The following is a 24,631-nucleotide window of genomic DNA, read 5'->3' as shown; positions in this document are numbered from 1 at the left end:
TATGTGCCTTCTGATTTTATTTAATCAGAGACTCATGTATATTAGGAGGCACATAGTGCAACAACTGCTCTGTGTTAAAGAAATGATTAAAGAAATCATTTAAAAAGGACAATTAAAAGCTTAAAAGCGAAGGTTAGACAATTTAGGGGGGAAACCAAGTTTACCTGCTGTGCGTGAACGCAGCCTTTGAGATTATGTAACAACTCATATACAGTTTTATGCAGTTGTGTGATCATTTAGGCATTGATTTCGCAACAATGCTAACAGAGTGCAGTACCTCATAGGTCCAGTACTACAGATGCCAATTTCAGGCACCACTGATCACTACAAATACAGCCCAAATACTCATGAACTCATAATTAACCGCAGTCTTATTAATATTAATGGATTAATAGGGTTGACTGATGAGATATCAGTCTCATCACAAATTTGACAAAAATGTTTAGTGGTAAACCTTCCTTCTGTTTTTCTCATCTGCTTCATATGTTTGTTTTCTTTGGCGTAATTACACTATATGGACAAAAGTATTGGGACACCTGCTAATTCATTGTTTCTTCTGAAATCAAGGGTATTAAAAAGACTTTAACCTGCTTTTATTGGACTGTCTCTACTGTCCAGGGAAGAAGGCTTTCTTACTAGCTTACTAGATTTCTACTACATTGCTGTGAGAATTTGATTGCATTCAGGATGTTAAATAATCTCCACCCCTCCTCATTATCCCCACCTTACGAGTCATCCCAAAGCATCATCATTCCAGAGAACACAGTCCCACTGCTCTACAACTCAGTGCTGGGGGGCTTTATACTCCTCTAGGTGCCAATAGGTTGAGGTTGATCTGCTCCAGAGTCCTACTTTATTAGCAACCTAAATTAGCTGAATACAATCATTACAAGAGGTGTCCACAAACATTTGGACATATAGTGTCTAACGTACACCTTTCTCAGTCCTGTTTGATTTGCAGGGTTTAAAAGAAACCTGAGAGCTCTTCTCACAAAAGCAGATCAAGGATTACACACCTTAACAAACGCATACAACATACAGACACACACACACACACACACACACACACACACACACACACACACACACAAATGTGACAATGTGTGTGGACAGGTAAGAAGTGTTGAGTGTTCAGTGTGGTGTTGAACCACATTGAGGAAATCTCATTAGAGTCCTCATGCCCAGCAGCTGTGAGCGTCTACCGCCGCCTAGTGGACAAGAACAGACAATACACTCTTTTGTAACCAAGCTTTTTTATCATGTGTTTCCCACATGTTCAGGTCATTTCACATCATCTGTTCATTCTGCTAGAACCTGCTAGAACATGACTATGTGAAGACTGACAGTTTCATTACGTTTGCCACGTTTTCAGAACTAGAAAAGCCAAGCTTTTGAGTTAGAGATCAGACGCACCAGCAGATGGCACTCTGCACCATTGTGTATCCATATTGATGGTTGCTGCACTAGATGTCACTAAAACTACATCTCCCAGCAGCCCACACTCTGTACTGTAGCATAGCATGGTTTGTAAAGGTGTGTTATTTCTGTTTAATTAAAAACATGTTTAGTGGTTGAGAAATGCAACTGATTTAATGTATTAGGTCGTAATCGGATCCTACGGGAGCTTGGTCAGATGTTTTGGGGCAGATCATTTAGGAAAGCTTCCCTTTTACAGTCGTATGCAAATGTTTAGGCACCCAGGTGTTGCACATTGAATGAACTTTTACTGTTATAATGGTGTATTACTGAAAATGTGGCATTTTCAAAAGGTTCATGTTAAATATGTTCAATTTAGCAAATGAATTTAAAATGTGCTCTAAAATTAGAAAATGAGAAAATATAGAAATGTTTGTTTCTTAAAGAGGATTTGTTCAACAATTAATGTCAGTTATTCAATCACCTTTACATCTGTGTAACATGACGTGACAAAAGTGATTGGATTTTTATAGCATATAAATCCATACAGCAATTGAAAATATTGTATAAATCTAAATTTTAGTTATTCATGAACATATTATCATTAACATATTGTCGTCACGCAAAACCCAGTATCTTCAAAATGGCAACTTTACAGGAGGAGTAAAACAAATCTCTTAACTTTCAATTGAAGCCACTGTAATGTCATTTTGGAGTGTTTTCATTGGTCCATTCATCAGAAACGTTTGACCCAATGTAAAGAGCCACTGCCAGATTCACATTATGTCACATTATGTCCAGTACTTTGTACTGACAGGGCACCAGTCCATCACATGGTACCACACACACCTATTCACTTCCACATGGCAATTTAGCATAGTCAGTTCTTCTACCAAGTGTTTTTGGGCAGTTGGAGGAAAGCCAAGCACCCAGATGAAACCCACACAGATACTGGGAGAACAAAAACTCCAGACCCAGTAGAAATAAATGCGATCTTTCAAGCTTTCAAGCTTTTAATAAAGTTATTAGACTTCACTGCATGTTCATACTTTTTATCATTTCCAAGTTAAAGCAGTAAGATACGAATATGATACGAATATGTACAAGCAATACAGAGAGTAAACAATGAGCGTAAATCCATACAATTAATATGAGTGTCTTGAGAGGTCATATCATACATTTTTGGTTACAAAAATATGTTTTACTGCAACAAAAATTACCCAAAACTGTCAACAAATATTGGGATATTAAAGTGTATAGATATTTGTTCATCATGCTGGTAGTCCTGTTCATAGCTGTGTTATGTAATATTAATATAAAATCTTTTAAAACAATCATTTTAGTGTAAGTAAAATTTTAGTGTAGAGTAAAAAAGATGCTTTTTCTATAATCTAAAACAACGTGAATAAACAAACTGACAGTTGTGCAGTATTATATTACACCTGGTCTTCTCCTTCATCTGCACCTGAATTTCCCTTTCAGTCACGCTCTAATCTTCATCGTGATCAGTTAATCCTGGTACTTGCTTGTGTTCAGTTTGTGGGAATCTTTGGCACAGGTTTTAAGGTTTTAAGGAATATATATATACAGTGCATCCGGAAAGTATTCACAGCGCTTCACTTTTTCCACATTTTGTTAGGTTACAGCCTTATTCCAAATTGTATTAAATTAATCTCTTTCCTCAAAATTCTACACAAAATACCCCATTATGACCATGTGAAAAAAGTTTTCTTGAGAGTTCTGAAAATTTATTAAAATTAAAAAACAAAGAAATCATATTTACATAAGTATTCACAGCCTTTGCTTAATACTTTGTAGAACCACCCTTGGCAGCAACTACAGCCTCAAGTCTTTTTGAATATGATGCCACAAGCTTGGCACACCTCTTTAGGCAGTTTTGCCCATTCTTCTTTGCAGTACCTCTGAAGCTCCATCAGGTTGGATGGGAGACGTCTGTGCACAGCCATTTTCAGATCTCTCCAGAGATGTTCAATCGGATTCAAGTCTGGGCTCTGGCTGGGCCACTCCAGGACATTCACAGAGTGGTCCTGAAGCCACTCCTTTGAGATCTTGGCTGTGTGCTTCGGATCGTTGTCCTGCTGAAAAATGAACCGTCGCCCCAGTCTGAGGTCAAGAGCGCTATGGAGTAGGTTTTCATCCAAGATGTCTCTGTACATTGCTGCATTCATCTTTCCCTCTATCCTGACTAGTCTGGCAGTTCCTGCTGCTGAAAAACATCCCCATAGCATGATGCTGCCACCACCATGCTTGACTGTAGGGATGGTATTGGCCTCGTGATGAGCAGTGCCTGGTTTCCTCCAAACATGACACCTGGCATTCACACCAAAGAGTTCAATCTTTGTCTCATCAGACCAGAGAATTTTGTTTCTCATGGTCTGAGAGTCCTTCAGGTGCCTTTTGGCAAATTCCAGACGGGCTGCCTTGTGCCTTTTACTAAGGAGTGGCTTTCGCCTGGCCACTCTGCCATACAGACCTGATTGGTGGATTGCTGCAGAGATGGTTGTCCTTCTGCAAGGTTCTCCTCTCTCCACGGAGGAACGCTGGAGCTCTGACAGAGTGACCATCGGGTTCTTGGTCACCTCCCTGACCAAGGCCCTTCTCCCCCGATCGCTCAATTTAGATGGCCGGCCAGCTCTAGGAAGAGTCCTGGTGGTTCCAAACTTCTTCCATTTACGGATGATGGAGGCCACTGTGCTCATTGGGACCTTCAAAGCAGCAGAAATTTTCTGTATCCTTCCCCAGATTTGTGCCTCGAGACTATTTTGTCTCGGAGGTCTACAGACAATTCCTTTGACTTCATGCTTGGTGTTTGCGCTCTGACATGCAGTCAACTGTGGGACCTTATATAGACAGGTGTGTGCCTTTCCAAATCATGTCCAATCAACTGGATTTACCACAGGGGGACTCCATTTAAGCTGTAGAAACATCTCAAGGATGATCAGTGGAAACAGGATGCACCTGAGCTCAATTTTGAGCTTCATGGCGAAGGCTGTGAATACTTACGTAAATGTGATTTCTTAGTTTTTTATTTTTAATAAATTTTCAGAACTCTCAAGAAAACTTTTTTCACATGGTCATAATGGGGTATTTTGTGTAGAATTTTGAGGAAAGAGATTAATTTAATACAATTTGGAATAAGGCTGTAACCTAACAAAATGTGGAAAAAGTGAAGCGCTGTGAATACTTTCCGGATGCACTGTATATATATATATATATATATATATATATATATATATATATATATATATATATATATTGATGCTAATAAACAGTCCAATGCTGGGCTTGCATAGCCACTGTCAAGGCAGTATGTAGTAATGGCAAGGTTCTTGTGGTCAGCTGCTGGACGGTCTATGCTGAGTTAAAGACTCCATGGAAGCCGTATGGAATTTTCACCGGCACTTCAGCTCTTCCCAGTTCCTCAAACGTCTTTGCATCCAACACCAAGAGGAACGTGCTCTGATCCTAAAAATATATAAATAAACAAGCACCTTCAGCAAGTGATAATCAGCTACTGTATATGCTGTGTGTTGTGGCATTCTACCAGTACAGGACCTTTTCATCCCACCATAACCATTAGAAGATTACTCAGTAGATAAAGAGTAGTGCTGTCAACATTAATCTGCAGACTTTAATGTGTGAACCTCTTTTTAATGCAAATTAATCATCTTACCAAATTTGGCCCCAACGTCCTCCCATAGGTTTCTGTCTTTACTGTCTTTACTAGTGGCGTATTAGCAGTTTTTAGTAGAGACAGCGTCTCTACTGCTGAGCTCAGAGGGTATATTAATCCAGCCCAATGACTGAGCATCCATTTATCTCGTAAAAAGCATTTCCTCTATTAAAGCTTCTGTGTTCGAGCTTCATTGTGTTAGAGACTAAAGTTCTCAAAACTACACTGAGATATTATATGAAAAGCCAGTTTATTAGACATTATTAGGCACACATTTATTTGTTCTCCCGCCCCCCAAAAATGTTTTGTCACGTCACTGTTGTCCGTTTTTGTATAATAAACAGTACATATGACAACTGCTATATCTTTCAGCAAGGCTAAAAGTAATTTAAACGTGTGATTAATCAGAATTAACCACAGAATTGTTGTGATTAATGTGATTAAACCTTTTGAATTATTGACACTGCTACTATTTTTTTTTTTGTTTTATTTAAAAAACAGTGTGAATAAATTTTGTGCCAGACACAATAGGTGGCACTAGTACTAGTCAGGAGTACAGATATACCCCATTTGAGGAGTAAAACAAGCTGAAATGCTGTACATGTATGTCAACAGATAGTACATAACACTGGCCAAATAGTTGAATGTTGTTGTGTTTGAGGCTGTATGTACTCCAGAACAGGATGGGTTCAGTTTCCAGAAGCAGCAAAGCTGCCAAAGAGCTGAACTCAGGGGAACATGAAGCAAAGCATTTTTCAGTATCAACAGCAGCAACGTTAAAAGCATCTAATTCGTCAAACTGTGAATATCTAAATGTACCTACTTTCTCAGTATTGTATTAGTTATCACAGTTATCATTGAAAATCTCTGTTTTTCCATTTTTATATGAGTAAATAACTCTTAAATATCCCTCAGGCTTGTTTATCCACTCAGAAGAAAGTGTATTGTGATTGTGACGTTAATGTGATTTGCCCTATAATGAAATATCTGCGCTGGCTCACTAGGGATAAAAGGAAAACTGTAGAAAGCGTTCATCCTAAATCTGACTAAGCACAATTCATAGTACTTGGATAAATGCTAGAAATGAGTGCTAGCTAACTACCCAGATAGCAGCAAAGGTCAGCACTTCACTCACTGTTTGCCACTGCTGGTCCACCCTCAGATCTCCCCATGCCTACAAGATCTAACTCGTTTTTAATCTTCTCAGACAGATTTTAACTGACTGTTATTTTTAGAAACTTTTTAGGACTCGGTTTGATATCAAAGTTAAATGTAGTTAAAGATTTTGTTGCTGAAGCTGAATATTATTTACTGAATTCATGTATAAGGGAAAGCAAAAGAGAGAAATGAAGATGAAATAAGTAAATCAAGTAAATGAGTGAAGAAATGTGTCATTTTGTCTAATACTCTGCCTGCGAGTAATTCACTGCATCCTCCTCAAATGCTTTTTCAGTCTTGTCGTTTTGGTGATCACTGTTGTTTTACCACTGTTTTGTGTCAGGCCCTTGTTATCGCACCCTTTTGTTCACTGCCATGAATGGCCTCAACTGAAATCTCTAGGACCCCCTGAGGTTTCTCGAGCGTTACCGGCGTGTTCAGGTAAGCTCTAGTTCTCGACTCAGGTTCAGGAGAAGGTCTCCCGTCAACTCTCGTGGCAAGCGAGGCACGCTCGCCTCCTGTCCAGGTTTCCAGCTGATCCACGTTCAAGCAAGGCAACCCACATTCACTGCCGTACGCTGCTTATTCAGGTTAGGTCGGATTTGTCGTTTGGTCTAACGGCTGGTTCCCCAGCTACCCCTCTTTTGTTTATAGAGTGACATTTATAGAGACATTTTGTCAAATCACTGTTGTCCGTTTTCGTATGATATACAGTACGTATGACAGTTGCTATATCTTTCAGCAAGGCTAAAAGTAATGCTGATATAACTCTTAACTCACTACAAATATAGAAGTGCCTGTAGTTTACAGTTCATCTGTGGGTTCTTGTGTTTATATGCATAGTTTTGTAAATCATCATTACAATCTACATATTTTAATGCAAGTATCAATTAAAAAGGCTAAAATCAAAAGTACGGTATAGGTGGATTGACTCATGACTGTGAATTTAAGATAGGAATGCTTAAATGCTTTGATTAAAAAATAGCTTTTCCTGTGTCATACCTCAGTTGGAGTGAGGACAACTGAAAGGATGACTCCATCATCTTCTTCCTCTGCATCAGGTGAGGGCACAAATACAGGTTCAGATGGATAGAAACCTGGCTGAGACCACACCTGTCAATCAAACACAATTTTTAAACTGGACTGTTCTGAAAAGATGATTACGCTGCTAGCTTTATGCAAAACGGAAATTTTTTATAGCTTGGGATAATAAATAACCTTCAAAATCAATTCACTCTTATGAATTGCTCACTACTACTACTACTATCAACATGTTAGCCAGCCTGATTGAGATGCATGAGCTGACCTTAAGCTTTTTATTCTCCAGGTCCATCTTGATCAGTGAGTCGCCCACTAGGTGGCGGAAGCCACAGCCATAGAAGTAGCGGTACGGTTTTGTGTTACATCGGTTGTAGTGAATATGGGGAAACTCCAAACCGCCATAGTCCACCAGGTCATCACCATGGAGATCCTCGAATGTGCAAAACACCTTTAAAGAAAGGTGTAGAGTTATAAAAAAAAGTTCCATCAGCAAAATATAAAAAAAAACATGTAACTTTGCTCTTAAATCAGATTCAACCGTGTTAAAGGTGAGCATATCCCAGCTAACAGGCTCAAGTGCGGCTTACATAGGTGGAAGGCCCAAATGGGCCCCTTTGTTACAGCCCACCTTAATCTCACATGGGTCTCATCTAGGCCCTGTCTGTAGGCCATTCTACTGTGCAGCATTGCACACACATAACCTGCATGAAGGAGCCATCAGAAGGAAACCTGACCTGCGTCCTTAACAGAAAATGTCAATGTCTGAAGTACATAAAACAGAACATCTAGAACTAATAAAGACACACCCTGAGACCAGTTGCCAGGGTGTGTATGAGAATATCACTGCAAACACCGTCTGCAAGTAATTTACCCTTTCTTCACTTTGGCAGATTGCAGTGGCGGAGCTGTTGGGCCGTGTGTTGAGATTCTGCTGCAGTGGGGTCTCATTAGTGATGCTGAGAGGCAGGACAAAGCGGCGAGGAAACGACTTGCCTAGGCTGTTATACACCTGAACAACATATCAAATCAAACAGCTCAAATATGAAAAATAAAACAATAATAATAAAAACCTTACTATTCACAGTTATGACAAGTGTGTTACAATTTGGTAATCATTAGTACTTAATTAGTCTAAGTAGCCAAACCTGTCTTTGATAACATCAATACAAAAATATCAATAAAAATAAATAAATCATCAGTGCAAAGGTTTGGGTACATTACAGAGTCTGGGCTTAGTAGCACCCCCTTTGGCAGAAGTCACAGTTTGTAAACATGTTGTAGCAGGTGAAAGTCTTTCATTTGTTGTATTTTTTAAAAATGTCTCACTCTTCTTTGCAGAAGGTCTGCAGGGCAGCACAGCTTGTTTAAGGTCTACCCACAAATGTGCCAAGATATTTAGGTCAGAGGACTGTGAGGGCCTTTCCAAAAGCTTCAGTTTGTGTAGCTTCAGGTAGGTCATGGTGTAATTTGAGGTATATTTTGGATCATTATCCTGTAGAAGCCATCCTCTTTTGCTAAAATGACTACTTCTCAATAAAAAAAGGCAAAATGTGTCATTTGGCTAGTGATGAGGGAACAATTGCCACCCACCCTGGAGAGAGCTAGGCCAACTGTGCTCTCTCATGGCCCTGGATTCAAACTAGCGATGCTCTGGTCATAGTGACAGCGGCTTATTCTGCTGGACCACAATTTGTCTTTGACTTTAAAATGGAATTTTGGAATTGAAAATCATATCAAACCAAAAGAAAGTGTATTGGATTACTCCTAGCTGTTAATGACGTGTACTTAATGCAAAAACAATTTTTACCAATATCTTCATTTTCACTTTTTGAGATTATTTGACTCTAGCAGTAGTTCTTTACATAGTGACACATTTTATGATGAATGTGTCAATTGAACTCAAAATAAATAAAATATTTTACATTCATTTTTATTGAAAGTTCAGAAGATTATTTCCTTTTGCTGTAAAGTTGCCATTGAGGATACGAGATGTTTGTTTTTATGAATTATGTAATTACAAAATATATTATTCAAAATATACAGTGGATATAGTTTTAAACTCTTTTATGTTTTATTATTTCATATTGTGAAACATCAGCTGTATTTTATGTATGTAACTTGTCATAAGAAGTTTACTAAAAACTGTATGACATCAAATGTGATGCACAGATAAAAGCTAATACAACAAAAGGCAAAATTGAGTGCTTATACAAAACGGGATTTGTAACCAGTGCTGCATTACGTTATATTAATAACTGTGTAATTACACACTAACAGTCCATGTTATAACAATGTAATTTCTAGGTGATGTTATTCACTGTTACAGATTCATTATAGTAGTACAGCTTGTCTATAAACTTCAGCTTTGACTGTTAAGTGAGATTAAGTGTCCACCAGCTTCAGCTGTTTAACATTGCTAGGTAGTTAATGTTGTATCCTACTCTGCACTTAACTAATAGTAAAAATCTCTACTATAATGCAGTTGGTATTTACTAGTATTTACAGCATTTAGCTAACGCTCTTATCCAGAGCGACTTACAAGGTTAGTTGTATTACAGAGGAGGGTCAATGTAGCAGTATAATAATAACTGTGTAGTTACACATTAACAGTCCATGTTATAACAATGTAATTACTAGGGGATGTTATTCACTGTTACAGATTCATTACAGTAGTACAGCATATGTATAAACTTCAGCTTTGACTCCTGTAATTACACAAATGTATCGTATAGCTATAAAAGGAAGAGCAGCAAAAACAGCAGCAATTCATATAAATACAATTATTCTCATATTATTACACATGTATAACCACATACGAGAGGAAGTGCTGTTACAGCTTCTGAGATACACCTGTGTAACTACAAGAAACAGAAGTGAAGTTGATAGACATGTGGAATTACACAAGCTGTACTACTATAATCCATGTAACAGTGAATCCATAGTTATTTTCTTGGTAATAATGTGTAACTGCACAGTTCTCTCTCAGTGGGACACAAATCTCCACGGCATTCTGTGACATTTCTTCAGGGAATTCACAAGGCTAAACAACAGCTAAACGACAGCAGTACTTGTGAAAGTGTGAAATCCTTTCTTTAACAGCATCACATCATATATTACAATCCCAGTTGTGATATGAAGCAATGGAATATGTGGCCGTGCCCAGAGAGAAAGAAGTGTGGAGGGACAGAAGAAAGTGAGTCAGGGAGGAAAGAGACAGAGCATTAACCAACTAACCTCGTCCAGGGCTTCTCCGGACTTGCGTAAGTTCTGAATGAGGTAGTTGTTCATCGCCTGGCCGTCATCCGAACAGCACAGGTCTACCATGAGGAAGCCGTCCTCCTCAAAGGCATTAATTTGGTGGAAGGTGGACAGAGGCTTGGTGTGATACTTCACTGGACTCACCTAGCAAAGTAAACAGTGCAAATAGCTTCTTTTAGTTCACAGCATGCACTGTGTTCAACAAATCAGCAGGATCAGAGATCGGTTAAGTTAGTGACACTACAGCATATTATTCAGGGTTTGTAATAAGCAGGCTGTGTAAAGGGTTAGAGCAGCATTTTGCGAGAATTGGTCCTAAAACATATGGGGTGATGATATTAAGTAAAATTAAGGGATTTGCCATGAATATGGGTCCGCAGGGCTACGCAGGTATCACAAACTTTGTCCTGCCACTTCAACTGAGTTAAATCGTGCAGTTAAAAGTGTTCTGATTCTTTGTACAAGTACAGCTCAGTGGAGCATCAAAATGATTGTGAAACTGTTATTTTAAGGCAAAAATGCTACATAGTGTGGCTAACTCACAATTTAATAATATAACAATAAAGTATTTCTGATTCTGATAACTCAGATATGAGAGGTCAGAAAACTTGAACCTGAATATTGATTTCAGTGTTTTATCAATGTTTTATCAAAGGGAAGGACTTCATTGTTACCTTGCCAGTGTGTTTGTTGACAAGTTGGAAGATAGTCTCCTGATTGGGGTCCCAGTAGATGCCGTTGCTTATATTTTTCCCCCTCAGCTTAGAGGTCACTATTTTAATCAGGTCCATCTTTACGGACTGCTCGATGATCACCACATAGTTCTCGGACATGGCTGCAGGAATCAGATGAGAATATTACACTATTGTGTTGCATCTGTCCAATTTACGTTTAGCGCCACATAACTCAGTTGCAACAAAACTACACTTGTTTCAAACAGGAAAAATGTCACTTACACATACAAGGTGTGCATGCAACCCAAATTACATCAAATATCAGGAAAAGTTGAGGAATAGAGACAAAAAAACCTTTTTCCCTATCAGTTGTAATGCTCCCGACACTGGGAGGGTGAGGACTGACACATGCCTCCTCCGACACATGCACGACCAGCCACCACCTCTTTCCAACATGCCACAGATGCAGCGTCACTGGGCAGCCAGCGCACTTGGAGAAAAGTGCCGGGAATCCAGCTCTGACAATCGGCTACCAGGTGCCCGTGCCAGCACCAAGAGAGAGCAGAGAGGGAAGAGAGAGAGAGAGAGAGAGAGAGAGAGAGAGAGACAGGAAAGGGGAAGGCTTGATAGAGAAGGACCAATTGTGTTCCATAGGGCTCCAGCCGCCGATGGCAGGCAGCATGACCCGAGGCATAGTGGAAGCGCCATAGTCCACTGGACCACTCAGAGCTCAAGTAAATGTTTAATAAAGTTTTGGATGTTTTAATAAAATGATCATTTAAAAAATAGCTGGATTAAAAATCTAATGACTGGCTGGAGTAAGTCAAGTATTTGAGATCTGAATGAAAATGAAAGCAGAAGTTTTTACTCTTGGAAATGTAAGAATAGTAATGAAGTACAATTAGTAAGTACTATCTTGCAGAAGTTCTTCCCCCTAGATACAGCAGCAGTAAAGCGCCATGAAATTCACTAAGTATCAATGAGAAGAACTTTGAATCTATATTAAGAATTTATATTAAGCTTTGAGAGAAAGTGTTAACAAAACCATTCTAAGCCATGAGGATGCTCATATGTTTGCTAGCATCTTCTTAACTATAATTGACAGATTTCCTGACACCTTGATATTTAAGCTTTAGGGACCTTGAGTGATTATCACTGCTATTCTTTTTAATCCAGTTACAGACACTACCAGCTTCTGTTTTTATTGACATTTCCCTTCCAGTTAAGATCCTGAAATGGTACAAAGTCCAGTGACCACAAACTGTAAAAAGGTAGCAGTAAACAGCTAGAGGGCTAACAACTTACAGCTGGGCTGTAGCAATGGAAGTAAATCATTTTTGAAAAATGATGCAAACAGTTCTGATGTCCAAACTTTTGCTGATTCTTACCTACAAACTCTCTGTCAGTTTACCAGCAGTGTTGAACAGACTGTTACTGCACTCTCTACTGCAGTGTTCAGACACCACTGTGAGTCTGGATTGCTGCCATAATGACTAGAAAAACACACCTAAAGTCTGAAGTTTTCTGGTACAGGAAGAGGTCTGTCAGACTCAAATTCACAACAGCATAAATAGAAGACAGGCAGCTTAGCATTGGACCGAGTCTCAGTTTCAACTGTAGAGAGAATACTTGGAGCTGCAGGTTTGACAGTTGGAATGGCAGTAAGAAAGCCATTGCTAAGATGTCAAGTAGTGGGAATGTATTTAGGTGAAATTAGGGGGAAATGTCCCCCTCAGAACAATGCGTTCATTCACCAATGTCTTTTTAATATCTAAAATGTTTGTACATTTTTTTCTTGACAAACAGTCTTTCTTTTTGTCTTCTTAAAAATGATAAAAAATGAATAAATTGGAATATGGGGGGTATATTATAATAATATAAATAATATACTCAGATAATATATATTATCTGGTATATGGGGCAGTGGGGCAGTGGCGGCTCGGTTAGAGCACCGGGTTATTGATGACAGGGTTGTGGTTTCAATACCCATGCTCAGCAAGCTTCCCTTGAGCAAGGTTCCATCTTCACCCTCCCTGCTCCCCAGGCACCACAGCAATGGCTGCGCACCACTACTCTGGGCATGTGTGGTCACTGTCACTGTTTGTGTTTGATCACTAGTGATTATGGGTGTGGTCACTGCACGGATAGGTTAAAGGCGTAGGCCATTAGTTAGGCGTAGACCTAACTACTGGTGAATATGGTCGTGTACAGGGACCTCCGTACAAACTGGTGGAGCGATTTGGTGGTAATAGAAGTTTGTAATAACACTTTCGGCCTGTCTGCGGTTTATTGGAGTAGAAGCTTGGACCTGGCATTTATTTCTGTCTGAAGGTTAGAGAAGTGGGCTTGGGACCAGAAGGTGCTGCTGAACAGTGCTTTCTCCACGCTCAACATTCACGGCAGAAGTGCCCTTGACCTGAGGTGGTTTACCACTGCTCTGTGTGTGTGTGTGTATGTGTGTGTTCACTGCTATGGGTGCGTTAAACACAGAGGGTAAATTCCATTGCACTGATGTCATGTGGGTTTATACAACGTGTGAACTATATAGTATGTGTGTTGGATTGTGCTGGCTGATCTGCTGTTGAACTGGTGTGTGTTTGCAGGGAATGTTTCATTTAATTGGGAGTGGAGGTTCTTGTTCCATAACAGCAAGGTATCACTGTATCACATGCTGTATCCCATTCGAACCACCTTTCTTGGACCACTTTTGGTAGGTACTGACTGCTGCATACCTGAAACCCCCCACAGGACCTGTCTGATATATTGGGGGTGTTCTGACCCAGTCGTCTAGCCATCACAGTTTGATTCTTGTCAAAGTGGCTCAAAATATTATGCTTTCCCATTGTTCCTGCTTTTAACCCATCACCTTCTGCTGTCACTTGCTGTAAATAAAGATAATCAAGGGTTAGATTATATCAACTGACTAAAATTAGATTAGCTGACCCCAAAATGTTTTCCAACTGAATAAATTCCAGGAATATTGTTATTAAGATGACATTTTGTAATTATTCAGATCATAGACATTCAGAAAATGTGTTAAGGTTAGATCTAGCCTCCTTATCTGGTAAGGACAGCAAATACTAAGGCAAGTTATTAACAACTATTCACAACACTATTATGAAACAGAATGAAACACTGATTTTCCTTTTATTGAGGGCTTGTAAAAAAAGAGCTCTGCTTTTATTGGTTGGCTTATGTCACTGCAGTGGCTCACAGGAGCTGCATTGCCTAACCTGCCTTTGCTTAAAACTGTTTGTGTTGCTGTCCTTGTCTGGGTCCTGTCAGTGTTCAGTAAACACAGTGTGCAGTTAACTAGCTGAACAGATTGTATCCAGTTGGCCTTGTTTTAACTTTTAGTTGCTCCAAAGGCTCTAATGTGTCAACTGTCCATCAGTCCTTGCTTTGCTTGGCCTAGGGTTATCTTTTTTTAGCCTCACTTTCATATTCTCCAGAAGTAGCTGTTGTGTTTAGTCTAGGAATTGGCTTGGTTTGCTTTTGAAGAAGAATGCAAAAGTGTTTGAGGTTAATGGTTTGCCACACCCATGTACAGAACATTACTTATAATACTAGGGCACCTAATACTAGGGCACCTTTCTAGGGCACCTTTAACAAAAGACAAATACAATAACTTTACCTTACATTGGCTAATGTAGCTAGCTGACAGTAATTTATAATAACAATATAGGAATATAGGAATACTGTAACTTTTGAAAACGTTTTTCAATTGAAAAATTTCCAGGAATGTTGTCATGCAGATGACATTTTGTAATTATTCAGATCATAGACATTCAGGAAATGTGTTATGGTTAGATCTAGCCTCATTATCTGATAAGGTCAGCAAATAATTGGTTGGGTATTTTACTGTAGATTTCCTCCCTCAAAATAAAAAGTGAGTCTGGGAGTGTAGGTGTACTTACCAAAGCTGTGGTAATAGGAGGGTCTGGTTTTGTCAGTAGGGATGATGGAGCACAGCACTTTTGCCCCCTGCAGTGTGTCGTCATTGCCATCTTTCCCTGGAGGCACGCTAATGATGTTGTACAAAGTTCCTATTGAACACACAGAGCAGACCCACTGAACCCTCTTTGTCCTCAGAGGAATGTGCTGCACAATCACAGTACAATCACAGAGTAGCTTTGTGAGAATGTGTAGATGTGAATTTAGGTTAGCATCTGACCTTTTCTGCTAAATGAGTTGCCCATGTTGTAGACTGTACCATCTGGGTCAGAGTGGGGGTGAGCAGTGGCACCGTTGATGACAATAAACTTGCTCCAGTCCACCTTTGATGAACACATCAACAAGAGTGTGAAGAGCGCTGATAGCTGTTAGCAGCTTAGGTACAAATACTGACACTGTGACAGTGTCTTACAGCAAAGCTTCACTAAGAATTATCTTATCTAAATGAACCGTTTTTTACATTATCTCAAATGGAGACAATTAGCCATGTATATAAATATGTTGGTCACTTCTCTTCTTTAGGCTTACACTACTAATGTAACTATGAGGCTAATATAATAGAAGCCTATTACCCTGAACGATTTTGGCTGACCTAGACTTGTTAGCTACTTTCGGCTGTAGCAGAAAGGAGAAAACTACCTTTTAGAAAAGGGAGAATTGCTTAATTTTGATGTAAAACCATTGTAAACCATTGTTTTCAATACATGCAAAAGTTTTTTATTCTCATAAATACAAATTGTATTAATTGTTATTAGAATCAAAACTGATTTACATTAAGTTTACATTTGTTCCACAGAATAAACTAGATTTTACTAGGTTTATGTAGTAGTTTATTAGCCTTTCTTGTACTTTAGCTTAGATTAACTAAAGTAGCTAGCTAACAGTAATTCACAACAGGGCATGCTAGAATATTACATTTATACAGTAATAAAGTCTTTTTTGTAATTAAAAAATTATAGAATTAGGATAAACCTTTAAATGTTGAGCTAATATTACATAGCACATAAGAGTATGTAGCTGTAGAATATTAAACTTTTTAATTTAATTAGTACTTTTTAAAGACAAAATAAAAAACAAATAAGTTAAGCTACAGTTAGTTAGCCAGATTTTGTCAATGATTTTCATTTTTAAGTTTTTTAGAAATGAAAAGTAAAATGAGATGTGATTTAATTGTGCTTTTAATGGTAGGTTTAAGCATGAAAATTAAGAGCTGTAGAGAAGCAAAGAAGTAAATGATTTATTTTCCGCTTCTGCAGATCTGTTGGGCAGCATTGTTCAGTAAGAAGTCAGAATGAAAATGCAGGAACTGAAGTTTGACAGGTTTACATGCCTTCTCTTTGGTTTGCAGAGTCTCTGGGTCGACTTTGTGCATAAAGTTGGTCTCTGTGCTGACATAGTAGTCGCCTTTATATTTGATGAAGTTCACACTAGCATTGTCTGTAGGTTCTGTTAAAGGACGAGAAGAAAGTATTGGGGAATTAGTCAAATGCTACAAGCATTCAGTGGTTTAGGGGGATAAAATCTGACCCCTTAACTTGTTCCTCACTTTACTGTGCAGTGAATTTGATCAGATCCTTGGCTGTCATACAATTGTGGTCAGGTGCCCCCTGTTTGCTTTCATTAGAGTTTAGATCTGTCTGTGCTTTAGATAAGTGCAGTTCACTGTACTATGGTAAACCGCTTCAGCGTTTATGCAACAGTTTTATACAGCACATTAGGATGAAGGACACTGGAGTGTTCCTGCATAGCTTCACGTGGCAGAAGGAGCAGGAAACATGCTGTTTACTAAACAGAGAAAAAGATTTCAGCAGGAAATACTTCACCTCCTACCTCCTTCTCCATGTGAGCATTATGCAAGTCCCATAGTTTTGGTCCAAACCTCTGCCACAAATAGCTGCCTTCTTGGGGACTGTAACTTGTGTAGAGTTTTAAGGCCATCATAGCCCATCTGTTATGGTTGACTTGTGTGTTAAAAAAAAACATTTTAATGTTTCTCTATTTATACTGAACCGCTTTAACCGCTTAAATCATATTTGTATTCTCGAAATTCTAATCTCTAAAACTGTACTATATAAACACAATCAGTTTTTGCTCCCAGTTTTGTCATGGCCACTAGTTAGGACTCGATACATCACATAAAGCTGCTTGACCTTCTGGACACAGGTGTCATCACTGGATCTCAAACTCTCACATTTCTGCTAAAAGGGTGAATCTTTAAATAGTCGCTGCACTCCGGAGTAAAGCTGCAACAAATGAATAATCCATCAATTATTGAAATGAATAGTCGATTTTTTCATTTCATGAATCACACAAATTCAGTTTAAGGTTGTTTTATACATTTGCTAACAATAAAGTCAATAAAGATTTTGATTTTGTTTGTATAAGTGACTTTTATTTTGATGATCTGTTTGTATTAGTTCGTTTTATTTTGACATGATCTGTTAGTCTGTATTAGTGACTTTTTTGACATAATCTGTTTGTTTGTATTAGTGACTTTTTTCATTTCTACAAAGTCCGTTTGCGATCTAAAGGTCATATGACCATGTTTACTCTTTATTATAAGAGATTTTCTTTTCATAACCTTGAGAAAATGTTAGAAATCTGCACATTTCTGAGTGCTGAGGGAGATGCTTGTTTTGCATGCAATGTTCAGTCTTCTTGGTATTTCCATAATTAACAGCATGTGGCTTCAATCTAAACTGATGAAGAGAATCCAAGGACCCTTCAGTTCATTCCTGCAGGGAACATATTCTCAAATCTTCACATTTTTCAAAGCACATTTAGTCTTTGAAAATGTTTTCCACAAAAGAAGCTATAAAACTACATATTTAATTCTTTCAGAGATATGAATAGCCTTCCAGTGTGGATAGAGACGCATGAATGCCAGAAAACTTTAGAACACCTCTGTTAAGACATTGCCTCGTGTGTAAAGGTGCACGTATTTGTCACTGTACACTGTACAGCGAAATGTGTCCTCCGCATTTAACCCATCTGGTAGTGAACACACACACACACACCTCCAACTCCAGCGCCCGGGGAGCAGAGAGGGTATCTCAAACCTTCAAGGGCCCAATAGTGGCAGCTTGCCGAGCCCAGGAATCGAACCCACAACCCTGTTATTAATATCCCGATGCTCTAACCGCTGAGCCACCACTGCCCTAAGTGTGTCTCATCCTAAGACCTGTTTTATGCAGATTTAATGGTTGTAGATTTAAATACAGCTTATTTTACCTTTATTTGCAGAATTCAACTGCCCAATACTTTCTGTTGAGTGAGATCCAGGTCAACAGCTTGTCAGTTCTTTTGTAAAGACAGGGCGAGGCATTGACATTATTGTCTAGTAACTGAAAGTTTGACACAGATCCAGCAGACAGCTCCAACATGTTAGACCCTGTCCACACACACAGATTTTTTTTAGTAATTGAGGTTTTTGGTTTTGGTCTCCAGTCCACACAAAAAGTTTCAGTTTTTGGTCACTGAAAACTGAGCTTTTCAAAAACGAGCTCCAAGCGTCAGCGTCAGGCTTGTCTAGTAGACGCATGCATGTTTCTAGCTGAATCGCAAACCTCCTTACTCCCTATACAGTGAACTACGTAAGTCATAGAACGGTAATGTCTACACACAGATAGACACACACACAGATCTCAGATTTCCACAGGTGAATGAATATAAATACTGTAACTGTAATTTCATGATTTTATAAAGACAGTTTACTACATAGGGAGCAGCGTGTAATTTGGGATTAGCCCTCAGATAGGTGTGGATGGGGCCTTGGTCCACTCGCTCTCTCTCCATCCTACTTACTCATCATCTCGAAGCGGGACAGGAAGCGTTGGAAAATGTTCTTGCAGGGGTCAGGGAAAGCCAGCGTGCCAAACTCAGACACCATGATACGGTTCCTCTCACTGTTCTGCTTGTAGGAGTCACTGCGTAGGAACCGGCTCCTGTAGGTCACCTGACCGTCCATGATCAGAAATCTGTGCATCAAGGCCATCCCGTCAAACCAGTGGTTGAAGCTGAAGAGAGATAAAATAGAGTATTAAAGGTACAGGTTAGTTCCTCTAAACAATGTCTGGAGTAATGTTGCATGATTGATCAGCTCATTATAATTTTTGCAGATAAATGATTAAATTGTGGATAAAGCTCAGTGCTCCAGATGGAAGACTTGAGGTTCGATTCACAGCCTAAACAGGAGCATACAGGGTTTTCAGAAAGTGTTCTTGGGTGAGGTTCCACACTTTACATCACATTTATGTTTTAGGTGGCGCTAGATAAGAGTGGGTGTAGTAAAGTAATGACAAATAAATGCTTACAGTAATAGTTTCAATAAGTGTGGCAGTGGTGGCTCAGCGGTTAGGGCTCTGGGCTATTGATGGCAGTGGCCTGTGTGTATGTGTGTGTTGACTGTACAGATTGGTTAAAGGCGAATATGGAGAATATGGTTGTATTGTTATGTATCTGTTACTGCATCAAGTCTATGCAAACAGAATCAATGATCCATTTTTCATACTCCATATATGGTTTACAGGCTAGACTTGTGTAATGCAAAATATTAAACTTCTATTTATTATCAATGCCGGCCACAAAAATAGGCTAATTATATAGGAATGTTTCCCTACTAATTATAAAGTTATATGATTAGCAAAATAGCTAGTAACAAAAAGTATGCTATGTAGGCTACTAGCTGACCAGTGAAGTGTCTTCTAGGTTTCATATGTAATGTTGCTAATTATAAAATAATAATGTTTTAATAATGAACATAATTTAAGAATAATTTAAGACTATCACAAAACAGGCATAGGAGATGTAATAACTTTCTGTGATGTAACTTTTAGAGGCATTAAGCTCTTCAGGCATCTTGTCACCATCATCACGGCGAACAATTCTGACCCTAGAACAAAGCATTTCACATAACTAAACACTCAGTTGCTTTTCTGTAGCTCTACTCACTGTTGGTTTCCAAACTCGAACTTTCCAGGGCCATTGCGGAGTAGGCTTCCCTTGATCCAAGTAGGGATGGTGCCTTTTACTATGGTAGGGATGGGCTCAGGGGTCTCCTCCACTGTCTGCACCAAAGGTGCAATGCACTGAAGTCCATGCTGCTCTTTGAAACCATTGTTTTGCCTACTGTTGGCCACTGAGGAGACACCACAAGCTGTCTTACAAATGCTATTATTTGTAACTGTGTCCATAAGTATTTTGACAGTGACATTTGTTTTGTAATTTTGCCTTGGTCTGGAGAGATTTTGTCAACTCAATAGATTTCTAATAAAGAGATGTAGACTTTTAGCTTTAATTCAAGTGAATTAAAGGCCCCAAAGTAATTTGACAGACTAATATAATTCTAAATATAAGGAGAGATTTTTATGCTTGGACACAAATCTTTGACAGTCACTGACAGCCTGAAGTCATCACCAAAGGCTGGGTATCCTCTTTACTGCAGACACCCTCCGTTGCTGCTTGTTTGTTAGTATTTCTGTCTTCAATTTTTTCTTTAGTGAAAAACTGTTCAACTGGATTGGTTGAACACCATCCTATCATTTCTACAGCATTTGACTGAATCTGAGCAGAACATTATCTCTATACACTTTAATCATCAGTCATATCATCAGTAAACACGGGTTACCCAGTTCCACTGGCAGCTATACATGCCTCTGCCATAACAGTGCCTCCATCATGTTTGACAGATGTGTTGTGCTTTAGATCATGAATCCTCTCTTTCCTTCTCCTCAAGATGATGTTTTATAGGATGTTTTCAGTCAGTCCAATTTGGAACTTTGTATTCATGAGTGTTAACTAAGTGGTTCACATCTTACAGTAAACCCTCTGCGTTTACACTCACAAAGGTGTCGATTGTAGACTTTGTTAGAGATAAGTCTACTTCCCTGAGAGTGTTCTTGTATTGATTAGATGTTGTGAAGAGGGTTTCTCTCACCAAGGACAGTATTTTGAGATCATCCACTTTACTTGTATCCTGTGATCTTCCAGACCTTCTTGTGTTGCTGAGCTCACCAGTGCATTCCTTCTTTTGTAAGAATGTACCAAATAGTTGTTTCTGCTGTTTCTCTGATCATCTCTTATGCTTCTGCTATAAATCAACACAGAGTCTACGCCACTGCCTGTGCAGGTGTCCAACACCATTGTGAGCGCTTACACTTGTGCGCTGGTATGTCTGCATCGCTATGCAATTACACCTCCAAGACCTAGTCAGGCGATGAGATTTCTGTGTAACTTTGATTACTTACAAATCCAAATGAAATACAAATGAGGGTGATTATGCTGCAGTTGGAGTTAAATTTCTGCAGTGAGTGAGGGAAAAGACAGTGGAGATGGTCCATACAAGACAGTTTTTACACAGCATTAAGTAATAAGCTTATTCCTCAGCTTCTTATTAAAATCTCACCATAAAACCAAAAATACATGGATGAGGAAATGCAGGTAGATTTAATTGATTGATTTGATTTTTCTCTTCATATGCAATCATCACACAACATTGTATGCACAATCCATGATCCATGTTCATCTAATTGAATTTTAAAGTGGTGGGGAAAGAGGAAATATGTTGCTACCAATTGGACCAATCACAGTTGTTGCAGTCTGCGTGACACGTAGTTGCCTTTCTGGGGAGGTGCACATTAGGCCACGGCATAGGGTATGTGACTGCATGTAGGCATAAGAACATTGATGCATAAGAATTATCCTTAATGATTGGCCAGCTTTACGTGCATTGACACCTCTTTGGACCACATTTGGAGAGTTCCCATGAGCAGCTACTTAAAGCAAATGTAACACTTGAAACCAACACTTGAATAATCAACTTTTTGTATGATTAATTTGTCCTGAAATATTGAGGGAACACTATTACATTAAATTACAATTAATTAATTACAATTCATTAACTGCTCATCACTTAATTGTAAAATCACTTTTTTTGTCTGAGAAAGGTAAATGGTTAATGCAGTAGGTTTGCAGTAGGTGGGTTTTATTAGGAACTGCTCCTTCAATGGACAGCTGAATGCATTTGGACGAGTGCGCTAACAGAAAGTTCTTTTACATCAGCTAACATCAGATTGTGTTGAGCGATGGAGGAAAAGAGGACCAACAAACCCTCCCAGTGAAACTCTCAGCCACCCTGTGTCATCACTGGGTATTGAACTGGCAATCTCCCGATGGAAGGGCCAGCCCTTAGACAGCTGCACCATTCGGGAGACCCTAAATGTATGCTTTTCCCATTTATCAGTAACTAATAACACTACAGCTGCTATATTACTGAATGCAGTGAGGGAAAGTGAAAACACCAGGTTCACTTGCAGCACCAACTGTGATATGAGGGGAATGTGTTTTGTCAAACTGAATGTGTAGTGGTACATACATACTCTGTATTTTATCATTTACTCCTAAACTCTGTAAAAATCACTGAGCTGCCGCCTCTCTCAATGCCAGACTACACCAACCAGACAAACACGTTAGGTTGGTGAGTACTATCTGAGGTTAATCACTGAGCGAATTGAGAATGTCACTCGAGTTCATTTGTTTTGTCCAGTATTTTTTTTAACACGCTAAGGACGACAGCAAATATTTCAATGTTTGTGTCTGTCCAGTCAGTGCACTCTGGCCTCCAGCTTTATTGATGAACAACAACAGGTTGGGAAATTGAGAGATATACCTGATCAATATTGTGCAACATTTTCACTGACATTGACTGAATGGGCAACTATCTGTGACTACTACAGTGACTACTACTGAGATCGATTGACCAGTATCTTGCCACATGTTCAGATTGTAGGACTGAAGATATTTCACCAGCTGCTGAAAGACAAAAACTTTGGTCACAACAGATGTAATGTTTTTACCTCTACACTGCACCACTCTGCAGCAAAACACCTGCTGGGGAAACCAGGTCTTCATATTGTTAAGGAATATGGTTGCAATAACTTGAACTATAAACATTATAAGGCATAAAAAATAAAAAAAAATAACCACAGTTTTTACACAGCATTAAGGAATAAGCTTATTCCTCAGCTTCTTATTAAAATTTCTCACTTCACCCTACATGCACTATAATAATAAAATAAGGGTGCTGCAAAGGGTTCTTTGAGCATTGCCATAGAAGAACCACTTTTGCTTCCATAAAGAAGCATGTTTGTAATAGAGATTATACACTATAAGCATGAAGAACCTTCAAAGGTAGCTAAAGATGTCAAGATTTCTTTACCAATCACACTCACCCCTGGAACTACATGTGGTTTTTCTATGGGATTGCTTAAAGAACCCTCTGTAGCACCCTCGTTTTTAAGAGTGGCACATCACTAATCAACCAGTTGAGGTGAAATTAAAGTAAGAAGCTGATGAAAAGAGAAACAACATTCAACTGTGGTTAAACTGGTTAATGGTCAAATAGAGTAGAGTCCATAAACCCTATAGCTGTGCATCAAGAAGCAGTGCTAGACTACAACAGAAGCAGCAGCATCCCCCAGGTCCTATAGCCCTGCTATATCTATACCTTTGGAGATGTAAAGAGGGTCTTAAAACATTTAGGGGGTGATTTCCCTACAGCAGGTAAACAACAGTCTTCCTTTCATTCACTATAATGAAAATCTAACCCGAACTAGCAAAAAATATTTATCTGTCAAACCAATTTTAACACTTGAGAGGTTCTCAATGCCCTGCAAAGCTGCCAGCTTACCCCCGGCATGTGACCTGAGTTAACCTTAGTTTTGCCTCAGAAGTGGGCTTTAGACAAAGGCACGCTAACAGCATGCACATGCTGATAGCACGCTGAAACCGAACATAGTCTGGAAAGACTGAATAACAAATAAAGGCATATACAAGTACTGATGAAAAATTAAAGCCCTATATATACATACATACATAGACACCTGTGATCTACATCACTGACCCCAGCCCCACTAGATCAGCAGAAACAGAAGGCGGCCCACAGAACACAACAGGAATCATCTTACCTGGGATTTGAGACCTCACATGGGACATGATGGAAGGCGATGTGGTAACGAGAGCTCGAGCAGACAGGACAACAAGGTAGTGTGTGTGTTGAGCTGTGGAGAGAGAAAGACAGAGAGAGCAACAAAATACACACAGCATTTTAAGCACAACAAAGCACCTCCCCTTTCTGCAGTGCAAGCAAATCTATTGAATTACATAACGTTCTCAAGTCAGAGCAAGGAACTGAATTATGAAACCCAGTTACATAAATCAAAAGTATACACATACATACAGTCATGCCCGAAAGTATTCATACCCCTGTCAAAGTTTGACTTAAATTTACTTTTATTTAACCAGAAATTATATTTTTGCCTGGAAATGACACAGGCATCTCCCAGGAGATAACACGATGATGTACAAGAGGCATCATTGTGGGAAAAAATATTTCTCAGCTTTTATACACATTTGAACAAAAAGTGGCATGTCCAAAATT

The 24,631-nt window shown here is 39.0% G+C and overlaps 1 protein-coding gene across 3 annotated transcripts; it reads right to left on the bottom strand.

Annotated features, from left to right (window-relative positions):
- Positions 1–4,687: 4,687 nt before the first annotated feature.
- On the bottom strand, positions 4,688–24,290 carry bco2a (beta-carotene oxygenase 2a). Of its 3 annotated transcripts, XM_072670226.1 has the most exons (12): positions 24,159–24,290; positions 20,146–20,332; positions 19,000–19,211; positions 16,526–16,641; positions 15,416–15,518; positions 15,159–15,287; positions 11,242–11,402; positions 10,544–10,711; positions 8,181–8,318; positions 7,575–7,757; positions 7,271–7,381; positions 4,688–4,902 (listed from the first exon to the last, which is right to left on the bottom strand). In XM_072670226.1, the coding sequence occupies exons 1-12, from the start codon at positions 24,184–24,186 to the stop codon at positions 4,789–4,791; spliced, it is 1,650 nt and encodes a 549-aa protein (XP_072526327.1). In that variant the 5' UTR covers positions 24,187–24,290; the 3' UTR covers positions 4,688–4,788. The 3 variants fall into 3 exon arrangements, with proteins under 3 accessions (XP_072526327.1, XP_072526405.1, XP_072526486.1); XM_072670304.1 differs by lacking the exon at positions 24,159–24,290 and having other exon boundaries at positions 20,146–20,515; XM_072670385.1 differs by lacking the exons at positions 20,146–20,332; positions 24,159–24,290 and adding an exon at positions 11,596–11,770 and having other exon boundaries at positions 19,000–19,071.
- Between the last annotated feature and the right edge of the window lie 341 nt (positions 24,291–24,631).

Source organism: Salminus brasiliensis, chromosome 1 (genome assembly GCF_030463535.1).
Source record: "Salminus brasiliensis chromosome 1, fSalBra1.hap2, whole genome shotgun sequence".
Lineage (NCBI taxonomy): Eukaryota > Metazoa > Chordata > Actinopteri > Characiformes > Bryconidae > Salminus > Salminus brasiliensis.
Note: the sequence above shows the minus strand (reverse complement) of the source record. Positions and strands in the feature narration are given on the sequence as shown.

What these genes read in the sequence shown, in the direction of transcription:
- bco2a (XM_072670304.1), bottom strand. Translation starts at nt 20,387, where the DNA reads ATGGACACAGTTACAAATAATAGCATTTGTAAGACAGCTTGTGGTGTC. An exon ending in CTCCTATTACCACAGCTTTG is followed by an intron (nt 11,403 to 15,158) that starts GTAAGTACACCT and finishes TGATTCCTGCAG; the next exon opens with CCATGTCCGAGAACTATGTG. An exon ending in TTGTCCTCACTCCAACTGAG is followed by an intron (nt 4,903 to 7,270) that starts GTATGACACAGG and finishes ATATATTTTTAG; the next exon opens with GATCAGAGCACGTTCCTCTT.